At 42.7% G+C, this 23,376-nt stretch overlaps 6 protein-coding genes across 6 annotated transcripts; 2 read left to right on the plus strand and 4 right to left on the minus strand.

Moving 5' to 3' along the window:
- Positions 1 to 45: 45 nt before the first annotated feature.
- BDB00DRAFT_985562 (uncharacterized protein) lies at positions 46 to 3,029 on the minus strand. Its single transcript, XM_053130027.1, has 10 exons — positions 2,779 to 3,029; positions 2,658 to 2,695; positions 2,377 to 2,569; positions 2,133 to 2,306; positions 1,873 to 2,048; positions 1,692 to 1,810; positions 1,460 to 1,614; positions 1,068 to 1,378; positions 790 to 984; positions 46 to 727 (listed from the first exon to the last, which is right to left on the minus strand). The coding sequence occupies exons 1-10, from the start codon at positions 2,864 to 2,866 to the stop codon at positions 410 to 412; spliced, it is 1,767 nt and encodes a 588-aa protein (XP_052972189.1). The 5' UTR covers positions 2,867 to 3,029; the 3' UTR covers positions 46 to 409.
- Positions 3,030 to 3,604: 575 nt separating this feature from the next.
- Positions 3,605 to 6,819, minus strand: BDB00DRAFT_777516 (glycosyltransferase family 39 protein; the record flags this gene model as incomplete). The annotated part of the gene is made up of 12 exons (XM_053120317.1): positions 3,605 to 3,936; positions 4,039 to 4,213; positions 4,287 to 4,417; positions 4,532 to 4,806; positions 4,913 to 5,135; positions 5,231 to 5,326; positions 5,395 to 5,584; positions 5,668 to 5,827; positions 5,904 to 6,018; positions 6,080 to 6,231; positions 6,333 to 6,485; positions 6,575 to 6,819. 12 exons carry the CDS (start codon positions 6,817 to 6,819, stop codon positions 3,605 to 3,607), a joined length of 2,247 nt encoding a protein of 748 aa, XP_052972190.1.
- Positions 6,820 to 7,071: 252 nt separating this feature from the next.
- BDB00DRAFT_744436 (uncharacterized protein) lies at positions 7,072 to 7,342 on the plus strand (the record flags this gene model as incomplete). The annotated part of the gene is made up of 2 exons (XM_053118513.1): positions 7,072 to 7,180; positions 7,269 to 7,342. Coding segments are annotated over 2 exons (183 nt in total), but the record flags the coding sequence as incomplete, so codon positions are not given.
- A 235-nt stretch (positions 7,343 to 7,577) lies between these two features.
- Positions 7,578 to 10,873, minus strand: BDB00DRAFT_880458 (Glutamate/Leucine/Phenylalanine/Valine dehydrogenase-domain-containing protein; the record flags this gene model as incomplete). Its single annotated transcript, XM_053127993.1, has 4 exons — positions 7,578 to 9,826; positions 9,904 to 10,313; positions 10,385 to 10,600; positions 10,686 to 10,873. 4 exons carry the CDS (start codon positions 10,871 to 10,873, stop codon positions 7,578 to 7,580), a joined length of 3,063 nt encoding a protein of 1,020 aa, XP_052972192.1.
- A 1,432-nt stretch (positions 10,874 to 12,305) lies between these two features.
- On the plus strand, positions 12,306 to 14,539 carry BDB00DRAFT_864448 (uncharacterized protein). The gene is made up of 7 exons (XM_053126163.1): positions 12,306 to 12,681; positions 12,755 to 13,047; positions 13,126 to 13,384; positions 13,472 to 13,703; positions 13,768 to 13,826; positions 13,952 to 14,190; positions 14,275 to 14,539. The coding sequence occupies exons 1-7, from the start codon at positions 12,429 to 12,431 to the stop codon at positions 14,467 to 14,469; spliced, it is 1,530 nt and encodes a 509-aa protein (XP_052972193.1). The 5' UTR covers positions 12,306 to 12,428; the 3' UTR covers positions 14,470 to 14,539.
- A 29-nt stretch (positions 14,540 to 14,568) lies between these two features.
- Positions 14,569 to 16,697, minus strand: BDB00DRAFT_864450 (origin recognition complex subunit 4 C-terminus-domain-containing protein). The gene is made up of 7 exons (XM_053126164.1): positions 16,082 to 16,697; positions 15,791 to 15,988; positions 15,534 to 15,719; positions 15,373 to 15,459; positions 15,193 to 15,301; positions 14,937 to 15,112; positions 14,569 to 14,875 (listed from the first exon to the last, which is right to left on the minus strand). The coding sequence occupies exons 1-7, from the start codon at positions 16,670 to 16,672 to the stop codon at positions 14,705 to 14,707; spliced, it is 1,518 nt and encodes a 505-aa protein (XP_052972194.1). The 5' UTR covers positions 16,673 to 16,697; the 3' UTR covers positions 14,569 to 14,704.
- Positions 16,698 to 23,376: the final 6,679 nt, after the last annotated feature.

The raw sequence follows: 23,376 nt of genomic DNA on the forward strand, positions 1-23,376 counted from the left end.
TTTTGGTGGCAGGTATGCTAATTATCTTTTTTTTTGTATTTTACAGGACTCGCAAAAGCACATCGACTTCGCCTTGACCTCCCCCTACGGTGGTGGTCGCGCTGGTCGCGTTAAGAGAAAGAGAGCAAAGGCCGCTGAAGGTGGTGATGACGAAGAGGATGAGGAATAAATCCAACACCATTTTTGTTATCATTGATTCAAGAATAAAACTACTTACCACCTCAACTACTTGTTGGAACCAAAACAAAAGAGAGAAAAATATGTTTGTTCTTTTATTAAGTGATTGGAGCTAGTGGTCGTTTGGGATTGTGTTACACGAGTAGCAGTGGTAAAATATTGAGGGAAACATACTAAATGAAGAATAAATTATAAATTGTATACGATAATAGTTGGAAAGCATAAAAATATGTTACAAAGCAAAGAATTGGTCACCGTTCTTCTCAACTCGCCCCCGCTTGCCAAAGGATAGACGAACATCATAGATCCAATCGTTCCATTCCCGTAGCAACGAACGCTTAGTGAAGTTAAAGAACAAGGAAATGCCAATGATACTGACAAGTGTCTCGGCTGTTATCATCAATGCGTACGGCGGTAAGTATCCTTCCAAGTGATAAGTACAATCGTTCTGATGATTTCCCGGAGTCATCATACATCCTATCCAATCGAATATCGCTTTCGGATTGTGCTTTAACTCCATCATTTTGCTGATCTGTATCATGTAAAAGAGCTATTATAAAGGCACGTTGTCAGTATTTTTCTTTGTGGTAAAGCATCGATGTTTAGTCTTACCCAATAAAATACAACTGCCACAACCATTACTGTAGCAAGAAGCAAAGCTCGCCATTGGATCTTGACTGCTGCAACGACATGACGATGTCTTCGGATACGCGGTTTCGTTTGTTGTGATGCGGTTGTTGAGTTCCCGCCTGCTGAATTGGATAACGACTGCGACATGTCTGCTTCTACACCCATACGCATAGAAACCTAGGGGACACAAAGATAGACAGTAGGTAAGATGAACATCTAGTTCAAGTCAAGAACACCATACACGACAAAGGAATACATACCCGGCCAATGTAAACAAAGGTACCAAAATGTGCCACAAAGGATGGTAAAGCGATTGCAGCGAGCGGGTAGAAGAAAGCCTTCATAATGTATTCCACCTCCACCAAGCAAAGATTGGCAAATTCAAATTTGACTAAATGAAGTCCGAGACAAACACTCATAATGGCAGCCGGTATGCCCCAGCAGATAATGTTGAGGATTATGTACTTGTCCCTTAGAAAGTTGTTATTCCAGACAGTATGCAGATGGAGATTGAAAATCATCACACTGCACCACATGGTGCTACCCATCGATGAGAATATCAGCAGTGCACCTAGAGATGGACATTTTTCAGTATTTTCGCTTTTGCTGAATTCAAGCCTTTCTGGGGATATAAATTCACCGAGAGTATTACCTTGTACTGCACATAGAATGTTATTATCTTGCGCACCCTGTCGTATTCCATCGGGAGCGCATTGAAGTCTTTTGGGATTTCCAATAGAAAAAAATGCAACCGAACTAAACACGAATATGCATGCTGAAACGAACAGAATGATGATCGTTGGATGTCTGTTACATAAGCAAATATTAATCATTTGAGTATAATTTTCAGGAGTACCTCAGCATATTAAACTTCGTTCTATTACCTTCTCTTGTCGGGTAGAATAAGGTAGCTTACAAAAATAAAGAGTGAAAGTACAGCTGCTGTGATTCTTAAAATGTCGGTCGCAAGGAACCCTTTCTCGGTATAGCCTTCGTTGTAAAACTGAGAGAGACATGTAAGATGCATATGAACTTTCAATTCATGTGACTAGATAAAATACATACGTAATTTTGAGCCGGGCAAGGAATACAACAGCCGAAGCGACAGTACACCGGATCTATAGTGTCAGTTGTTCCTGCCTTTGCGAGAGGATCCTTGATAAAAGGTGGTGTGCAATCTGAGAGCACATATCCTTCCGGAACAGCTGATACGTTATATCCTTGCGAAACCTTCTGAGGATCTACGTTAAGCGGACAAACGCAGACCAAAATGTTACTACCGCGTATAACAGTACAGTAAGTGAAGCAACATTGACCTATACTACCTTTTGCAGGTACTGCATTGCAATTACTATCAGGTTGAGGTGGTAAATTCGTGAGAGGGGATATAGCATTACAGTCGGGTAAAGCTCCAATATTTCCTGTAATATCAAAGAAAACGCTACAAGCGTCTCTTGCATGCTCACAGGCTGATTGACATCCCGTCTGAACCGTCGTTACTACATATAATGATGCGTTTGTTGAGAGACCAAGAAAACATGCGAAAAAGAGCTGCTGTATTCATGTTACTTTGAGTGTCGTTTCGCACAGTCGTCCCGCACTTTGGATAACTGAGCGGACAGGAATATTGATGATATGCTTCGACGCAGGGATAATAAATATCGCCGAGCCATTCCGTCAGGTTATTTAATGGTGCTAATTCTGCTTCAATAAGTTCGAACGTAGCCCCGTCTGGTAGATACACGTCATAATCGATGTAGCCCTAGATTTGGTAATCAGTATATGTTGGGCTCCGTTTCCCCGCCAAATGCCCATGGTTTTTTTTTTTGGAATATGTTGGTGATACCTACAGAGCAAACACCGCCAGGGTATGGAGCGCATTGGGCAGCTAAACAATTTTTGGGTCAGTTTTTATTTCGCATATATAACTGGAGCGCGAAAACAAAACAGAAAATAGAAAGGAAGGCATACTAGAAGCTTGTCCGTCAGTTCCTTGTGATCGGGCGACTGGTGCAAATATGAATAGTAAAAGAGTGGAGTATATTGATGTCGGTCTCATTTCTTCTGTCGCTACAGCTGTCGTTGTACTGCAAGAGGGAGCAAGAAGTGAAAGAATTGCTGTTCTAGATTTTGTTTCTTTATGATCTGTAAAAGCTCAGGAACACAGGTTTCAACGACAAGTTTACCGCGGCTGCGAAGAAAACGGTCAATGACTTTTTAGTGGTGAAATAGAAATGTATATTAAGTATAGAATGGAAAGGGAAAAGGGAAGAGTTAAACTAATAAAAGCAGTAAGGAATGGAAGTGGGAAAGAAAGCTTGTTTTCCGCGCATGTGTAGTGTTGGATTTGTTTGTATTGTCGACGATTGAAAGGTGTCGCACTGAGGCTTGATGTGGAACAGAACAGCAGCTGGATGATTCCCCCGCCCTTAAAAAATCCTCCCAGGGGGGCCTACGAGCACGAGAAAATTTGAAAAGTGATTAGCAATATTTGTATCACCATCGAACGTTTGGGAACCATAACCAAAGCCACTTACCCTATAATTCTCATTACTCCATTGCTCTTTGAGCTTCATACACATGTTCGTTAAACTGTTGCTTTTCTTCTCCTCCTACAACATAGTTTTTCACAATGCCATGCAGTTTGTGCACGCCTCCAGTGAGCATTGCGCCAAACGTGTTCTCTTTTTGTCCTGACGCAGCGCCGTCTCCAAATCTGAATATAGTGTGATTTTTGAGTATTTTTCGCTGTTGTGAGCTTGATTTACACTGAAGATCCTGTTTATGGTTATTCCACTTACTGTGCGCAATCAAAATCCCAGCTACTGGTCCATTTTGCGCTCTCACATGATGTTTGCGACCACGGTTCACCATAAGTAATAGGAATGAAATTCCGATATGTGTAGATTACACAAATGCCTGCAATGGCTGCAATAAACATTCGTTTCCTTGACGTTAAGCAAACCGTAGACAGATCAAACATACTGCCAAACAAAAGAACGGCATAATAAAGTGCCGGCATGTAATGGTGCAGGAATAATTGACGATCCATAAGATAAAATGGAAAGTAGTGCGCGCACCAACCAGTCAAGAAGAAACCAGCTGCTTCGTTGTACAAATCGAACATCCCTGGTATCTTCAAGTTAATAACTCTCTTTAACCTTTGACCACTTTCCTCTTCTAAATCAAAAGTATTCCGCCCAGTCGATGAGAAAATACTTGGCTATTTACCCTGAAATTTGCTCCTGTAGCCACGTTTCGTCATCACCATGACTGAAAATACCATGGCAACATACCCGACAATGGCAGCAGAAGAGCCCCAAAAGACTGCCGGGTTACCAAGTAAGTAAATGTGTCGTCCGTCTTTCCCCCAGAAACTGATCCCGCGTTGCAATAATGGCCATGCCTTTTGGAGTGATACAAAGTGTCACCAATTCTGGTTTCTAATGTCATACATGTACATCTTTGCATCGCCATACCTGGGGTCTCGAATCGTATGGATGGCTTGCTGTCAGTCCATTGTTTACATCCCACATGACTTTGTTCAACTCTATGAATTTAGCTAAAAATCCGGGGTATTTGTAGTTGACCGTCTCCGCATCCTCAGGCACTAAATGAAGGGTGGAATAACGATGAATATTCGAATGTTTATATGATCTTACTTAGTTTTTAATATTAGCCTTTCATATTCCAGCCACCCCACAGACTTTTGTTTTGTCATTACGTTTAAGATTTTCATTTGCCTCGATATACCAAATTGTTTTGGGTAGCTTGCTTGCTTGCATGCACGTCACTTCTTGTTGGCCGAAACCCCACTCCTCGGGCAGCTTTACGTTGTGTGAAAATAACGCGCAATGCTGTGTAGTGTGGACCAGTCGAAACCGCGAATGGATTGTTCTCAGTCTTTCCTTAGAATTCAAATCGTTTCCATCGTGGGCTACAATATCGACGAACCAGTCGTCATTGGCATCGCCAGGGTACTCTGGATATCCATATGCGCTACGTAGGTCACGAGATTTTGGAGATTAGATGATGGAGGTCCCATTTTACAGATAAAAGAAAGATTGAGAGAAGAACAATAAATATGTGCTCTAGGTATACTAACCTTACTTCCTTGTGATACTCATCGTTCGCAAGCGGCGGCTGTTGATCATGCGAATGTAGCCTTTTCCCTGACAAAGCATGGACAAGCCGGATTCTATCACCGTCTTTGACGTATTCGACCTCACCGTTACGCATCGTATCTCGTCGGCGCGGTGCATTCCGTGATTTCTCGATAATCCACCAATTATTTTCATCTTTGTGAGGATACAGTGTTATTTGTTGCTCTATACAAGTTCGGCGCATTTCCCGTTTATGATATATTAGTTTTCCCCTATGTTAAATTTGTTGCGTGGGTCATGTGCCATAAAATACTACTTACGACCACTTCCTGTTGGGTAATCATGTGGATGGGAATGCAGATAGCCACCGCGCGTTCCTTCATGTCTAATCCATACTTTTGATCCATACGCAATGTCTAATGTGATTGTTTTGAGTATGGCTTCGTATTCAATAAGTGCCTTGGTAGTTTTCTTTATATCTTACCAAGAGGTGTATCTCCCATGCGAGAATTTGAGCCAGCGAGTGTCTGTTGGAACTCAGGACTCATAAATGCATCACCCTCCCCGCTATTTGGTAGTGAATAAAAATGAACTGCGAACATTGCCATATAGACTGCTATAGGTAATGCAATCAAAAAGATTGCTCGAAAGAAAAAGTGACGTAAAAAGCTGGACTACATATGACAAACAGTAAGTTAGCACTAGTGCTCTTTAACATACATGCAACGACGCTTTTCAGTAGTTATGCCCGTCTTACCGATGAAATCTGGGTGTTGCCCCAAATATCCCAAAGACTCTTGATGGTGGGTGCACCAATTGTTGCAATGGTGAATAGCCCTACCCACTTACAGCTTGCAGTGAGCCCCATCCCAAGACCCGACATCCCAAGCCAAAAGCACCACTGCGCATTGAATGGCCTACAAGAAGCACAAACCAAGATCATTAGTCCACCATCAGCCACTGCTCTCATGCATAAGAGGTCGACAACGTTACTTTGAGTTTTTTTGTTGGTCACGAAAATTGACCCACGCCAGTGTAGTTGCAGACGTAAAGAACAGTAGGATAGGATCGAGGAGAATCAGACGGTTGTTCGTGATAAGACCGTTTTCTAAGTTACATGTAGTAGTTAGTATGTAATATTCGAGTGGCGGTACAAGAGTCAGCGTTACCATAACAAAGCATAGCTGAGACCAGTAAAGCGGTCGTAGTAGAATGACTTGTCTTTTTCATTGTCAAGTAGGCCATTGGCACTGCAAGAGCACCCAGTAGGCCGCAAAACATACGGATGGCTACAAAGGGAACATCTACTTCCACGTATTCCCTAACAGCAACAAAAGGATGGAAAACTGTCTGTTAATTTCTACACGTGACATACTTGAGTAATATAAAATCTTTCGCCGTTAAACATTGTAGCCCACGTACAGTCCGATCTCTTTAAAATCAAACCCTCCATCGAATCCAGCAATCTTTGCCACCAGAGCAATAAGCATCTTGGCTAGGGGCGGATGAACATCCATGAAGAAGCGCGTTTTGATATATTTGCTTGCAAACCCACCAAAGTGCACCTCATCGAAGCTAATCGGCATGGTTCATATATAATAGCATCTGATGTCAGTGTGTTTCTTATCGCCAATTGATATCATAGACGCGATGGAAGAACTTACACGACAGAGTTGGGTTGCCAAATTTTCCAAAGTCGAATATAAAATGACCAAAGGGTCAAGCATGTTACAATCGCTAGTTCGCCTTTGGCAAATGATTTGAATCTATGTAGAAGACGTCGCTTTTGTTGCTGCTGATCTGCTTTCCATAACTTGTCGTCCAGTTGAAGAGGATCCGATCTATCCTGTCGCGCTCGTGGCCAGCCAAACCGTCGTTGACGGATCTGTTCATGCGACAAGAACGTCATGGCGCAAAATGGTAGCTGAAGGGAGAAGAAGAAGAAAATGGAATGGATTGTTGTAATAAAAGATAGGATGTCCGTATTATAAAGGTACAAGACTGTTGCTGTTATTTTAATGTTAGCTGGTATTTATTTTATGTGTCAGTTCTCATGTCAAAAAGTCCATTTCATATTCTTTCCTTTTCTGGGTCTGTTTCGAGCATGTTCCGAACTCGAGCCATCTCTTCGCTGTTGTTTCGATCCCACATTCGCACCATGTCTACGACAAATACTAAAGAACCACTGTTGGCATTGCCTGCCACCGCGGAAGAAACTGTTCAAGTTGATGTAAATGACACGTATAAACTTAAAGAGCTTGGCCCTGTGGGTGAGTTTTATTTTCTTGTGCACTGCTCTTTGCCAAACATAAATGGAAGGATTGCTGAATGCTGAGCGCGTTTGATTGTGATTTCTAGTTGTAAACGAAGACGGCTCATTAAGTCGAATCAACAACTGGCATGAAATGGCAGATATCGAGAAGGCAAATGTCAACCGCATTCTGCTAAAACGAAATCGTCGACGCTTGGAGGCTTTGAGGGAAAAAGAACAAGAGAAGCAGGAGAATGCTTGAAATAATTAAAAGGCGCTTTTAATGAGAAATTATACAAAACTAAAGAATAGTCGATTAAATGATCATATGAAGAAATGAGAAGGAAGGAGGGGGGGGGGTTATGTAGTGAAATGTTATACGGATGTCAGTGGATGCAAGTTTGGAGTGGGGTTTTTTAGTTGGCTTCAGTGTAATAATTTTCACGCATGAATTCAAAGAAGGCAAAGTGATCGGGCGAGCTACCATATCGGTAGACAAACTGGGAAGCCAAGTAGGCACCAAAGATGGCCTTGACGTAGCTCTCAGGCACGCGCTTCACAAGAGTCTCGAGGCCAAGCTTGTCCAACAGCAACTTGGGGAATGCACTGCTCAACACGGCTTCACGCAACTGTAAATTGTCCCACAAGGTCGTGTTCTGGAGCTGCTCGTTGAGCTGTACGATAGAGGTCGAAAGTTCGTCAGAGAGGATCGAAATGGGAAGATTGGATTTTTGGTGTTCGCGCCACAGAGCCTCGAATTCAATGCGGGCATTGCGCTCAATGATCTGCTGGACTTCTTGGACATATGCTTGGTAAAAAGCGGGAGCTTGGCCGTCCTTGACGCACATGTGTTCGGCAAACTCGGCATCATTGAATGCCAAAGCTGCCAGGACTTCCAATGACGAAGAAGTGACGCCACCTTTGTTAGCCGAAGCATCCTTGAAAATGACAACACCTTGCTTCTCGAGACGTAAGCGGGCTTCTTGAGTAAAGAATAGGTTAGCACCTTCGACAATGTATTTGAAGAGTGGCACACCATCCTCGTCGACAAGCTTCTGCACGTTGTACAAATCCACGGATTCAGGGCGGCCGCCGCAGGGAACAAACACGGTGGCAGTGGCAAGAGGATTGGTATGGAAAGTGTTGCGGAATTGGAAGCCGTTCTCAACAATCTGGCCGTTGAAGAGACGAACGTTGTTGTCCTCAAGCAGCACGCGGAAACTTTGGTCTGACAAGAGGCTGGTGTCGAATGAGCCGATCATCAAACGTTCGTTGGCCAAGCGTTCAAGCTCCTGTCGGTTGATGCCCTTACGATCGTACAGGACACCGGATCCGTCTACGATAGCAATGGTCTTGTCCATAGAGATCTTAATTTCGTTCGATCCCAAATCACCATCAGGACCACCGGTTTGCAACTTGGTACATTCTTCTTCCTTCAAGCCGAACGTGCGGTAGATACCTAGCACATACTGGTGTACAGAGCGTGTGGTCATGCCATAGATATCGTGGGGAATACCGCCCAATGACTGGCTTTTACCAGTGGTAAAAGCTTTCCAAAAGCTGGCATTGCGAAGACGTGCTTGTTGCGAGGCCCAATCCATGTAATCCGCAGTACCTTCGTCGGGACCAAAGAACAGGATTTCTTGCTTGTCGTTCAAGTCGACCAGCTTTTCCTTGATACCAGGCGTTTGACCGACGATCAAAAGATCGAGAATGGAGTCGACGTACTTTTCGAATGCTTCGCGTGGCTTGTCTTGTTGATCGATATCCAACAGAATAGTACCCTTAGATCCGCCTTCGGGAATATCCTTGTTCTTGCGTTGCTGGGTGGCGGCCAGGGCATAGTTTTCATCAAACAATGTGCGCTGGTTGATCGAGTAGGCTTCGCGGTTGCGGGAGCGGATGATACGGATACCACCACGGGCGACATCACGGAATCGCAAGTGGAAGCCACGGAACTCCGAGCCTACGACCAAGAACATGCCATACAACTTTGTGGGGTATTCAATCCCAGGCAAAAAGTTTGGATCCAGGCGGAACGACAAAGCAACCTTGGTGGGCTGGAAGAAGTTGGTCTTCAAGACATGCTTGTTGAAGGTCAAAAATGCTTCAAACACCAATTGTTCATGTGCATTTGAGGTTAAAAGCTTGATCTTGTGGCTCAGCTCTTCGTTGCTCAAGTTCTCAACCGTGGTCAGCCGTTGGTACGAGATGGTAGGCTGTAACGACGACTCACGCTGGTTGACATAATGGACAGTGGCAAAGTTGGCATACAGGAGCTTGATAAGGTCTGGGTAGCGCTTGATGATATTTAAAATATATTCACGGGTAAAGGTGTCTTGACGCAACCGCTTCTTCATCTTGGTAAGGACTTCTTCGTGAATCGGGTTGCGAGCATCGAGAATATTTGTCAAGCTCAAGTATTCCTTGCCCAAGCGATTCAAAAAGTGCTGAGCAAAGATCCATCCAACATAACCGTACACGGCTTCCTGTACGGAGAGCTGGCTGCTCTGGAAGAAATACTGGAAAGGAGTAGATGGCAAGCAGTAGATCAAAGAGGTTTCCTTCATGACTTGGTGGATCGAAGTCTCAATAGGCACAGAAGAAGATCCGGGCAAAGGGTTGAGATATAAACCAATGATTGTAACACCGTTAGAGAATTGTTCTATATAGCGATGGAAGAATTTAGTATACGCCAGTATATCATCTTCAGTAACTAACTTGGCAGTGTTGTGTACTTACCGACATATTTGCGGACAGAATACAAATTATAGTAATGGTACAAGTCAGACATGGCAGAGAAGAAACCGACAGTGCTGCGCTGGCGGTAACCGATGATCAAACGGCGTTCGCGCTTGCCCTGAGCCTCATACATTTCGATAACAGGACCACTGCGCTGAAGGACATTGCGCATGACTTGTTCATAGACGCTCAAAGTATGATCGGTGGCCTTGCGCAAAAAGCTCTTGTCCGCAACTTGTCTGATATCCATTTGCTCTTCCGCGGAAGGGGTGGGATTGACAAACTGGCACTTGGTAACAAAGTAAGAGCGGAGTTGCGATGTCACGCCATTTGCAGTACCACTGGATCGGTATGACTCAACGCGATAAGCTTTGGCGGGTATCGATCCATCCAGATACTTTTCATCGATCCTGCAAAGATTTCATTGTGAGTTTTCTACAAATCTATGACCAAGAATAGCACCCATTGTCAAGATTCTTACTTCTTTTCAATCTGTGGACCTTCCAATTGTGTAACACCAGGTCTTGATGAGTGGATGTAGACAGACGAATCCTCTTCTTCCTTTTCTAACTTGATATCCAAGGCATTCTCGTTTCTTGTGAATGCGAGCATCTTAGCACCGTACAGTGCCATGACGTGGTTGGCAATTGTTTCCACAGGCTCAAGGGCAAAATAGAAATCGTCGATACCTAGGTTTCTATAACCGTGTATTGGTTGGTTATCAGATCTATACCAATTATGCAGTGATAACTGTTACATCAGACTTCTTTTCGTAAACTCACCCGTAAAACCAGGCGACTTCATTTTGAATCAGATCCTTGGGCATAAACCCGGTTTGTTCGATATGGGCACATACTTGGACCATCTGATCCTCCTTGCCAGGGAATACGTTGGCACTGTAACCATAGCCATCGTCGTTGATGTGGTCGTTGTTAATTGCCGTTCGTGCCAGTGGTGATGCTGTCGACATGGTGTTATATTTGATGTATCACGGGAGAAAAGAGATACGAAATCAAAAAGATATAGGGTTTTTGATTTGCGCTTTAGGAAGTTTCAGGAAAAAACATTTACAAGACGAGAGCCTTATATACCACTCTCCCCACCTCCACCCCCATCATTTTGCAGCTATTGATTGGCTGAGGCGTGCGAAAAAATTCTACAAGCGGAGTCATAGGTGATGCAATAATAGTGCCAAAAGAAACGATTAGGTTTAGCGATTTCCCTCACGCCTGGCACCGGTAATTCCCAAAGAAAACTGCGGGAGTGGCGGTATCGTAGTTGCTGGCGTCATCCCAAAAGACCTTTTCATTGTAGAAAGCTTTGGATGTGGGGCACCATACCCATCCTTACATACACACATACATCATATCACTATTACAAACAAACCTTATCAGCTAAAGAAACCTCCAATGGTTTTTTCGCTTGTTTGTTTAATTCTTACGCATCCCTTCTTTCATATCACACACTACCTGCAGCGAGACTCTATCGAGCTGGATTAAATTAGCCGACAAGTTTATTACTCGTTTATGGAAAAAAAAGAAAAACGGTGCACACAGTATGCGCCCCTTTGAAACCGCGGAACAGCGGCATCTGTAATCCCAGAAACAAGTGGCCTGGGCCCACCTCCACCCCGCAAAAAAAGAATCCTTCGCGGGAATGTGCAACCGGAAAAGAACTGATATTCACGGGCACAAAACCTCGCTTTGCAGTCGTAGGACTTTGTTTGAATTGGCACCCCACACCTAGATAACCCAAGTTCTTACTGGAGGAGATCAACATACATTATTAATATTTTAAAACTCGTTTAGCTGAGAGTGTGCTTAAAGCTATGCTGCCAATTATCCGATTCTTTTGGCTCTTAGCAACGTATTAAGAAACATGTTTGTTTCACCTTCAAGTAATGCTTTCACGTAACAAAGTGCATGACCGTCTTTCCAACTCATCAGACATGCGTTTGGTGCTTCTTTAATTAGTTTGTAAGGCCAATTTTTAGGGAATACTTTGATTTTCGCTACGAACACCCCACCAAGTTTTCAATCTCAAAGATGGTACTGAATATATCAATGAAATTCAATAAATGCGCACTCCAAAACATATAAAAACTGGATGAACATATCTGGATACTAACAAGCTACTCATCTAGCAACATATATTATCTTAATAGTAAGAGGAAATGATTTATCACAGGGAATACATGTTCACTTCCGCTACAGCTTGAAATCAACGACTAACATAGGTTCTTCATATATAAAGCAGGAGTTTACCTTATTGATAGAGCGCACTTGGTCTAATAGTAGAATTAAAGAGCTTCTTGATAATTATAGCTTGATGGGGTGCCCGTAGCAAAGATCTTTGTCATATACCATCATACACCACTTTGTTGAGCAAGATCTCTCTATGCTGCTGTATCATGCATTGTATAGCGTGACGGCCTTTCCTCATAGTGGACGATAGGGCGGTGCACGATTTTACTAGGTCTCTGCGCCAACTGTGGCTCACTCGGCACACACCAAATACTATTCAACATGCCCTTCTCATTATACGGGGATCTCCCGCAGCCTGCGTCAAAAAAGGAATCGGACAAACCAAATGCTTCGGCGGGAAATGGTGGCTCCTTTTCGGGACTATATTCCTCATTACCTGCACCAGGATCTTTGTCAACCGCAGCAGCAGCAACGGCAAGCGTGGAAAGCTCTACTATAACAACACCAGCGCCAACAGTACCTGCATCTCCTGCACCCGCTACCAGCACATCGTCACCAGCAACGAAATCAGCAGGTATGATAAGGGAATGCGCTTTTCTAATATCATTTAACGTTTAACAAAAGTATCATTGTGGAAATGCGTGTAGGATGGTCTGCGTATAGTCAATTTCGACCAGTTATGCGCAAGCCAACAATTCAAGCCAAACCAAAACTTAACAGAGTGATACCCGCTGGGGCCACAGTCGTGTCAACAACAACTGTCAGCAAGGAGGCTGTTATCGAACCACCAGCATCAGCAACAGCACCTAAAGTATCTCCTGCATCGTCTCTTGCAAAAGATAAGACAACACTGACGTCCTTACCACGGCAACTCAACAATATCCCTTACTTTTCAACCAATGACGATATCAATGGATTCAAAGCTTCACAACAAAATAAGGTACTCGAAACTCTATGGTGCTATTGTTTCTCCACTCTAGTAAAGATATCGGAATCTGATCGATATACATTTGAGTAGAAAAAAGGAAAAAATAAGGGGAAGCAGCAGCAGCAGCAACAGGCACAACCGATTGTTTTTGATATGACAGAAGATTATGATCCACAACGACCGAATGATTACGAAGAATACAAAGAAGAACGGAGGCAATTGCGCGAGGAGTTGAAAAAGCAAAAGCGACACCAGCGGCAACAACAGCGTCAGCGATCACGATCGGTATCCCCATATTCGTCTGAGGACGACTACCATTCTCGATCTCAAAGCCCCAAAAAACGTGGCTGTATGTACTAGCATATCATGAAACCAAAGGGTATAGATTTGAAGCGAATTGGATGCATATACTGACAGGTTCTCACTTATTAAATAGGCGCGTTTGCTCCCCCAGCTAACTTGTACGAAACATCACTACCTGAAATCAAACGATCTTCTTCCCCTTCTTCACCTCCACGCCATCGAGAACCATCTCCACCATCGACACATGCCTCCAATTCCAAAGCTGATCTCGATCTTAATGAAAGCGCAGATGATGCTTACATGCGCCGTGTCCGCATGAGCAACCAGCGAGCGACTACTTCTATGCAACCACGTGCCTCTCCAATGTATGTCGATAAATTGTCCGGGAATCAAAGAGAATAACCCTAATTAAATGCTCTAATGTAATAGGGAAGAAGATCATCAAGATGATCGGCCTATGCTTGGACTAGGTGCAGCACCAGATAAGGGTAAGAAAGCCATGCTCAAGTTTGGATAACCGAAGGAAAAATATACCAGCATATTACATATATCCATACGCAATCAGTGATGGTACGAGATGCTGATCAAAAATCAAATGATGATGTATGCTTAGGACGAGACAAAGACGTTGAGACTGGACGGAAAAGTGGTGCTTTTGTCGCTTTTGCATCTGCCAGTCAGCCATTCGTTGCTGCTACTCAATCTGGATCACCGGTACCGCGCGCTGTAGAATCACCAGTCGTCTTATTGACCAACATGGTTGGACCGGGTGAAGTGGATGATATGCTTCAAGAGGAAACAGCAGATGAATGTTCGAAATACGGACAAGTGGAAAGATGCCTGATTTTTGAGGTACGTGCGCTGTAGTAATTTTATGGGTTACAAAGTTACTTTTGATTCCAAGCAAGGTACTGACAAGTTACTTGAATTAATCAGGTTCCACATGGTCAAGTTCCTGATGATCAGGCTGTGCGTATCTTTGTAAAGTTCACATCAATTGATGCCGCAAGGTCTGCACTCAATGATTTGAATGGTCGATATTTTGGAGGTCGCATTGTTACGGCGAAATTTTTTAACCGCGCTAGATTCGATAAATTGGATTTGGCACCTGGTCCTAATGAACATTTGTGAACGATTATCAATAAAATGATAGGATCGCTTTTTCTTTTATGGAATGCGATAAATGCATCATATAAGACTGCTACTACTACTACTTCTACTACTACTTGATGCCAATTCTTGATTGTGTCAGAGGAGGTTCAACTAAATATTGGATTTTTTTTTTCGTTGAATGAATGATTGAGAATGATGGGGTATATTTACACAGCAAAAAAAATATCTATACATGCAATTTGGTTTGCAGAGGTTAACCAGTAACCCAGCGTTTAATAGTGGATGGGCAATCTTTGTACTTTAGCACAGCTTCTGTAACCTGACTTTGTTCGAGCATAAGTTTGGCCATTCGATACTCCTTCGGACACTTGGCTATCTCTTCAACAGGGCACACAAGCTCAAATCCTTGTAGATTTTCAAATGCCTAAATATGCAAGGAGTTAATAACCTAGAATGCGAGGCTACTTTAAAAATTCTGTTAATACCTTTAATGCCACTGCTCGCTTATACAATCGCACACCAAATCCGGCTCCCCGGACCTGCGTCTGATTCATAAAATCTTTATACTCGTCATAGACCATCTCAAAGTTAAACGTGTTGATGTCCTTTTCCAGCAGCTTTTTCATGGAAACGATAAGAATCAATTCCAGTAATGACACGCCTACAAAATAACCAAACATTTAGTGATATTTTACAACAGCGGTCCATTTGTCCTCCTCATCCTTTGCTCCAGTAACTTACCTCTAAGGATTTCTGTTTTCGAATCGGATCGTTGTGCGATGCTAGTTTCTTGAAACTGATTAACAGAGAGATAAGGCTCTTTTTCGCTAAGCTGCGAAATAGGCTCGAACTACATACATTATAGCTCATTTAGCATGTGTAGAACTTATGAAATGTACATGCTAGTAATGAAAGTCTTACACAGATCTTGTAAAACATTCGGATATCTTTAGTCAAGTCAAATATGCGTCGAATAATACCGATGATGCTTGTATCTTTGAAAAGTTCCTATACAGTTTTCTCATATGTGAGCAAGTGCTTACATACAGTTTTTGAGTAACAACGCATATTGATATTCTTACCTCAACTGATGCATTAAATTTATCTGCATATGCTCCATAACCAGGCGTGTCCGTGATCAGAGTGCGCAATTGGAGTGCGCCTTTTGTGAGTTCTTTAAACTCGTCGAATTCCGTTGGCGGGAACAAGTAGATTTGTCGATGAGAGAATCGCGATTTGACGCGTTTCTCGAGTAGTAAAAGCGCGTCCTAAACATAAAGTGATATCTTTTGATTAGGTGCCCTAGTTATGATTTTGAGTATATTACCATCGTTCTTACCAGTCTACATGTAAGCCCAATAACCGCCATTGGATTTTGTGCGCTCTGCGCAGCATCAAATAAGTTATACAGAAGCGCTTGTTTCGGTTGCTGCGCAAACAAGTCAAACTCGTCGAGAATAAAGATGACAGGCAGTGTCGATTTATCGCCTGATTTTAATAATGACAGCAGATATCCAAATGATTCGGCAAAGGACGCCTACACAAGAATATACGAAGTAATCTTAGTTCCTCGTTCAAACAGCATTAGCTGATTCCATATACCAAAAGGAAAAAGATATGAAGGACTTACAAAGCGACGCGACTGCTGCTGCTGCTCTTGCTGACCTATTTGTTGGCGATCGAATAACTGTCTGGCGATTTCGTTCAGGGCAAGTCGATCGGTCGACTGGATCAAGCCATTGAGTTTGATTACACAGAAACCTTCTTGATCGCCTCGGTTATATTCTCGCGCAAGGTCGTCCAGTACACGACGAACGAGCATGGTCTTACCCGTACCTCGATTTCCGATCATAAGACACGAGTTACTTTCACCCATGCCCACGGTTTGATTGAGCAGATCGTGCAGTTTTTCATATTCTTGGTCGAGGCCATAAAGTTGTGCTGGAACTGATTGCTCTGAAATATGTGCCAAGAGTCGCGACGATGCCAATTCAACGTGATCTCTTAGGTTGTTAATTGAGCCGTTATTGTTGTTGGTGCAGGTGGATTCCGCCGCAAACGGATCATCGTTATCATTAAGCGCAGTTGAAGTGAGGAGACGAGCGCGTTTTTGCGAGGGCGATTCAGGAGCCGAACGCTTCATGGATCTGTGAGGTGATTTCCGGGTGGGCGATGGTGGAAAAAACTTGTTAAGGGCTTCCCAATCGAACGCTTCAGGCATTGAGGAAGGGAAAAGAAAAGCGAGGGCACTCAGGTTCCAAATTTTCTTTCGCGCTAAGCGAATTTAACAGAACAGACACAACTGTGAATTAATAAAATTAGCTTTTCCTTAATAAAACATCACTTATTGCTGTTTCTGCACATCATTCGAGCCGACAAAGGAGTAGTAAACATGATGCTATGCTTTGCCAATGGTTGTTTATTACATTGAAGACAAGAAACTGCGTTTATTATATGCTGATGCTATCACTGCAGGTGGGGATCATGCGTATATTAAGAGTTACTGACCAAACCAGCATTTATACATCGAATCGTATCAATTATGTTGGATGCTAGAAGGAATAATATTTTTTTTTAAGTAAGCAGAGAAGCTCCAACCCCGGCAGTGAGATATACAAAGAACATGCTTGTGAAAGTGTTTTCTTTTGACCGGGCCATGGACATTCCTTCACTACTACTGCTGCATTTTGGGTCGCTGTCTTGGGCCTCGATGCAGTCTCCAATTTTCTCGCTGAATTGCTTGCCAGCCTCACACTCATGATAGCGAGTTTCGCCAGTGCTTTGGTAGCAGCGAAAAAATTCAGTGCATGAACCTGGAACGGGCCCGTATGGTAAGCCACCTTGTTTGAACTGTGTGCATAGGTCCGGTATGTCGTTGTCTTGATGGACGGGAACGCCACGACGGGTAAAGGTATCAGAAGCAGCTACCACAGATAGAGCAGAGGAAATGATCAAGGAGCATGAGGAACCGGTGTCCAAGTGAAAGAAACGCATCGTCGGTGTATTGGGTGATGGAGTACGTAGTAAGCAGGAAAGCATTAAGTCTTCTTTTTCTCGCTGAACATCAGCAACCTTTTAAATACTACACATCGATGACTGTGTTGACAACAGTAACATCTCACTACATTGTGTTGGCAACAATTGCAAAGACATATCAAATAGGACATTGTCGCTATGACAGACAATTGTGCCCGGTTTCTCTTTACCGTGTCAAAGTTCATTGTTTAGAGGCTATATGCATATTTACATAATCCCTACAAAGAAAAACAGATGAACTTCCTTCGACGAAAACAATAAGAAGGAGAGTTAACAATCACAGTTTCAAATTACAGCATCTTTCTAATCTAACCATGATGTTCAATATATGGACAATTTTTTAGAAAGCATTTAAAAGGGCATTCACTCATATGGTGCAAGAAGTAGAATCACGTATTATTTTTACAGAATCAAGCCAGTTATACTCCTTTACTACAACCAGCATCGATTTCGCTTACTTTCCATTGCTGCTACCTTTATAGTTTTTAAAAGCACCAGAAATCAACAGAAATGCGTCCTTCGAATGCTATAGCAATCACTAGACTACACATCATGTTTTCTATCCTCACAACTTTAACAACAGCTGTACTGTATGAATACAAAATTTTCCGCCGCCAAGCATCAGATAGTGTCTTCATAAAACTCTGCCCAGATCAGTGTAAAAAGCATGCACAGAGCAGTCCATATCGTGCTACAGTAACAAATTCATCATGTTTGTTCTACTACGAATGCGACAAAAATATCGACAAGACGTCGTTCAATGAATGTCTCGGTATCTCGAAATTTAATCAGGCAGAGGAAGAGTGTGATCAGTTCCTTATCGCTTTACAAAAGTACTGAGAGTGCAGCCATGAATCCATGGTATCAGAGTTATCTAGCACATTATCTCATTGCTCCTTGCTTATATTGCAGCTTTGATATTGTTATAGAAATCCCCTAACAACTTGCTCAGCAAAGAGCATAGCATCATCAGTTTATTACTGTTGTTGGACTGTTGTTGGTATGCTACAGTATACCATATGCAGTTGAAACCATACTGATACGTCCACAATACCTTTATACACTTATGACAAAATGAACAACAGTAGGTTTTGGTACTCAGTTATAGTTTTTGCAGTGGTCTGAATACGCCATAAAATTATGTACAATAGAAATCATTGAATATATTTTCGAGCCATGTTACAATTGTGTCGGTGCTCTTTATAGTATAATAAGCATGAAAGCACGTATTTCCAAAGTGTATGAATGCAAATATAAAATGTTTGGGATTGAATCCCAAATAAGGTGTATCTAGTCGCTGACGACGAGCTAGAAGGTGATGATAAAAGGGAGCTTCTCATTGAACAATTCTGTTTTATACCAATGACATTATAGAAGCTATCATCAAAGCAAAGAGCAAAGAGCCCCACATGCTTGGGTAGCCCATTGTTATTCTCCCTTTGCTGCATTCTGTAAACTTGTTTATGTCGACACCTCCTTCGCAAACTTCGGAGGGCGGATAAAACACTGAGCCGCTAGGACAATCCCTAAAATAAGTTTTGTTGGAGGCTTTATCACATTCAATATAGAACAGACAAGATGAACCGGGTACTGGAGCGCGAAGTGGCCCTCCATGCGCATGTTTCAAGCACATGTTTTCAGATACTGTTACGTCCATGTCGTAAGGTAACTCGCGGCGGCTAAGAGCAATGGTAGTAACAGACGAGAGGTCGTTGGCAGTAATTGTGGGGTATGTCGCGAGGGTAAACATAATGGAAAATGATGATATTGGTATGGTATGTAGTCGAAAAGCGCTATCTTTATTTTTAGTCCGCGAAATGCAGTCGTTAGGAAAGACGGATATCAATATGTGTAAAAAAACTAATGAAATAATACATAGCCTTATTCAAGGAAGACTTTTTATACTGTACATCCCGGCTTGATATACTATATCATATACCTGCTATGTTTCTTTGTATATGATACATGCTACAAAGAGCAGCATTAGATTATGTACACAAGTAGTCAAGTACCCATTTATTGACTATAATGACGGAAACGCTCATTGTTTCGTTGATGGATCATTGATGACCTATTAAAAGCTTGCTATGGTGAATATCGCTATTCAAACCAGTACACACTATGTAAACAGTTAAAAGTAGTATAATAGCATTGTTCAATTATAATGAGCTACTAGTCTGATTATCGTCATGGCCTTTATCGCTCATTTATAGTTCTGTTTTTTTAACTGTAGCTAAATACATGACAAGTACACGTATAAAAAATCTCTTTTTGCAAGAGACACAAAACCTCCAATGGACATCGCTCTACCTTCCTCATTATATGTATTTTTTAAAACATGTATCATTCATTGTTCCCCTTTTTCCAGCCTTTTACCCTGCTAATCAGTATATAACTTGCTGCAGCATTCATCAAACCAGCAACACAGAACAGACATGCGGTTTTCTATCACCGTGATAGCAGCGATTACACTATTTAAAATTTCCCTTTGGTCGGATCTTCGACGACGATAACAATTACGACGACTGGGATAAGGCAGATGGGGTGGGGGGAGAGAAAAACCCGGTGGGTGTTGTCGATTCAGCAGATATGCGTGCCAAGGCAAGACAAGGTGGACCAATGAGAGAGAAAGTGCCAACTCTGCAATGCACAGCTTTCTATGAGTGTAACTTTGTCAACAACAAGACATACATGTGGAGATGCCTATAGGGATACAAACTCAACAAGTCTAACGTGTGCGGGAACTTTAACCACGACGACGAACCGGATTGTATAAACCGACTGTATTCTCATGTGTAAGCAATCACAGAAATGGCGGCGTAAAACAAAGGTATGTGGTTCTTCCAGATACGAGAGAACCCTTGTGAATAGACTGCATAGATTCATAGAGCTGCAAAACTACAAGGATGATGGTCGAGAAGAAGGAGAAATGGCAGTCGCTATCCGGATCTTTATTAACAACATGTTCGTTCGTCTCAAATCGTGGCGCATTTTAATGTACTGATATTGAATAATTCCTGGAAAGTTGAAGGCTGAAGACTAAATATATACAAGCGCAAATGTGCATGCTCCAGAAAAGTTGAACGCTCCCCGAGAAACGCAAGGTGGTTGGAAGAATTGCTTAGATCCTGATCGTTTGTCGGATCACGGTCTCAAGCCAATGATGTATTACCGAGTTTACTGACACGGGTAGCAACAGTTTGTACAGGGGTGATAACAAAAGCAACGAACAAATACACATTTTAATTTGTATTGTAAGGCGGAAAAACAGAGTGTTTGGATACGAATCTATGCGTACGCCTCTCACTTACGCTTAAAGTACTGATGTGTATAGACTTGAATTGTCTCAAAATAACCGTCTTTTTTATTGTGTCAGTGGTAGAATTGGGGCCGAAACAACATATATAATATGCACCAATGCTACTGATTGACGCTTTACAGTGTGAAAAGTAGACAAACGAAATACACAGGGAAGAAAGATATCATAGGAGATTCCTCTAATAGAGGTATAGCGATGGGTACACAAAAGCACCAAAGTACTAAGTTGATCTAGTGACTACTATGATAATGCCAAATTCGCTGTCAACTCATCAGTATGCACTAACGAGGAGATGATGGTTAATCGTGCAAGAAGTGAATTGAAGCTTACACTCAGAGGGCGCACAAGAAGGTGGAGGTACTACTAGCCAGGGGAGGTGTGTTTTGATAACAAATACATAGAGAAAGCTATATGAGCTACGCATAGGGGTTCTGCAGCAGCATGTGAGGTAAAGTAACGATGGCAACGATTGCTATGTTATGTTGTAAGGAGGTGATTATGACACATCCGGTCCTTCAGTTTATCCGTGCGAGTATAGCGGTACCTGCAAAGCGCTTCCTTGTCGACCATGAGTCTTTGACGTGTGATCACATTACAGTAGGTCTCTCAACACCTTCCCGCTCACGGTCAAACCAGAGTTCATATGTATCATCGCCACTACCATACTCCACATATGGGACTCCCATTGGCATCAAGTGTTTCAAGGATCAACCTTCTGGCCCGACGGTGTAGCAGCCCGCATTACATTGAAATCAGTACTTTTTCATAGTGCGTTTGTCAACCCTCTTTTCTGACATTATAAATACCGACAACAACGGTATTTCAATAAATCATCGTCTACACAAAAAAGGTACCTGCAAAAGGTGCGGAGCTCAGTCCCAAGGTGAAACCTGGGTGTGTAATGCAGACGAGGCACGAACCGGGAGACATGGAGATACTCGGTGTATGTGTGAACCTCCTCTTTTCTCTCTTAATGATATCCCATGCAGAAAAAAAGCAGCGAAGCAGCGAGGCTTAGGCAGTGCGCCATGGTTGTGTCGTTGTTTCAATAATTTGACAGTCAAGTAAAGGTTTTTTCCATCACCACTCTTGTCTCTTTCAACAAGAACCGTGATGGCAACAAAACCGGGCATGTAAGTAGAGCAATGCGCGAACGAGTTACTTCAATCAGTTCCTCACTCGCTCTTTCAAAAGAGTTCTTTTTTCTAACACATACTCCATTGGCAATTCGCTTTCTTTATGAACCCTTGTCGGCGAATCTGCTTCTGACACACGCGGTGTACTATGGAACCTTTGCAGTGTAAGTTTTTCCTCCTACTCTAATCTTTCTCTTTTCCCCCATTCACAAAAAAATAACACCTTTCAAATTTCAATGATCTCCAACTTGTTTTTTTTTTCGAATGCGTCACCAACGTTTCTTTTAATCATTGTCGTTGATTTTGCGTGTGTAGTAGTAGTAGCGGCGGCGGACGGATATGCGTGACGACTACAGGGTAACTATTTTTTTTTCTGTACTTCTTCAACTAGGGTAGCATTCTTCTGGTATTTACGTCTTAATAACTTGATTTTCTACGTGCTTTCGCTGCTGTAGTTGTTAAGATTTATCAGGATTGGTTCGCGGATTGGGCGATGCCTAACCTTTTTCTCTTTTGTCGGAAGGCCTGAAAGAAATTTTGGTTTACCTTGCGAGTGGAAGAGCGAAAGCATGGTAAGTTCGATTGCGCATGCACCTCTCCAGTAAATCGTGACCTGCGCCCACCTCTTGATCCTGTACTCCCTGTGACCGCTTGCTGAGTCCTGGAAATGACTCGATAAACTGACCACCGGCCGCGCATAGACGTTAGGTTCGGGGCACGGGTCGGCAACACGTAGAGACTATGCAGTGGAGCGCGGCCACAACTAAACGCGATGACTGTCAGGGTCATGCCGCCGTAGCAGGCAGCCATACGGGATTGGGCAGTATGGTGAGGTCACGTACACGGATAAGAGGAGGCGTCACAGAGAACGGTTAGTGGCAAAATATACACAAGAAAACGTCTGAAGAGCGAGCGAGGGGATAATTGCATCTATGATAGGTTCTGGAGCCCAGACGAAAGTGGAGGTTCGCCCAGACGAAAGTGGAGGTTCTCCCAGCAATGGGAGGGTAGGGTAGGGGCCGCGACGATCTGTTCTGGAAATACGAAGTGGTGAGTGATTGTTTCAATTGTTGCTTGCTTTTACTAAATACTCCAAGTATGGCTTGCTCTAACTTCTTTCTTTGATAGTCCTTTGGCTTGTCTGCAAATATTGCTTGTATCAACTATATATTGACGGGATGTCCTATTACCTAACGATATATTTTTCATACAAAATAAAAGACCAGGAATCATCCTCGTATCATAATGCTGTCTTTTTGTTGGTTTTCGTAATCGTCTTAATGAAAGTATATACTTTAAATACATGTTCATTAGATGAGTTTGTACTGATTACATAAGCAATGATGAGACGCTGATGTTATATACTGTACTGTAGAAAATTTGATTCACTTTAACATGTTGGTGGTCATGGCCAGCTTTATAGCTCCAATTACA

This window comes from Zychaea mexicana (genome assembly GCF_025766255.1).
Source record: "Zychaea mexicana strain RSA 1403 chromosome Unknown BDB00scaffold_253, whole genome shotgun sequence".
Classification (NCBI taxonomy): domain Eukaryota; kingdom Fungi; phylum Mucoromycota; class Mucoromycetes; order Mucorales; family Lichtheimiaceae; genus Zychaea; species Zychaea mexicana.

Excerpts from the sequence above, each read along its gene's own strand:
- BDB00DRAFT_985562 (XM_053130027.1), bottom strand. The coding sequence starts at position 2,866 with ATGAGACCGACATCAATATACTCCACTCTTTTACTATTCATATTTGCA. Across the intron at positions 2,049-2,132 it reads CAATGCAGTACCTGCAAAAG|ATCCTCAGAAGGTTTCGCAA; the intron begins GTAGTATAGGTC and ends CGCTTAACGTAG. Across the intron at positions 728-789 it reads TGGCAGTTGTATTTTATTGG|CTCTTTTACATGATACAGAT; the intron begins GTAAGACTAAAC and ends CCTTTATAATAG.
- BDB00DRAFT_864450 (XM_053126164.1), bottom strand. The coding sequence starts at position 16,672 with ATGCCTGAAGCGTTCGATTGGGAAGCCCTTAACAAGTTTTTTCCACCA. Across the intron at positions 15,460-15,533 it reads AATTTAATGCATCAGTTGAG|GAACTTTTCAAAGATACAAG; the intron begins GTAAGAATATCA and ends AAAACTGTATAG. Across the intron at positions 14,876-14,936 it reads AGCGAGCAGTGGCATTAAAG|GCATTTGAAAATCTACAAGG; the intron begins GTATTAACAGAA and ends TTGCATATTTAG.
- BDB00DRAFT_864448 (XM_053126163.1), top strand. The coding sequence starts at position 12,429 with ATGCCCTTCTCATTATACGGGGATCTCCCGCAGCCTGCGTCAAAAAAG. Across the intron at positions 13,048-13,125 it reads AAGCTTCACAACAAAATAAG|AAAAAAGGAAAAAATAAGGG; the intron begins GTACTCGAAACT and ends ACATTTGAGTAG. Across the intron at positions 13,827-13,951 it reads AGGTGCAGCACCAGATAAGG|GACGAGACAAAGACGTTGAG; the intron begins GTAAGAAAGCCA and ends ATGTATGCTTAG.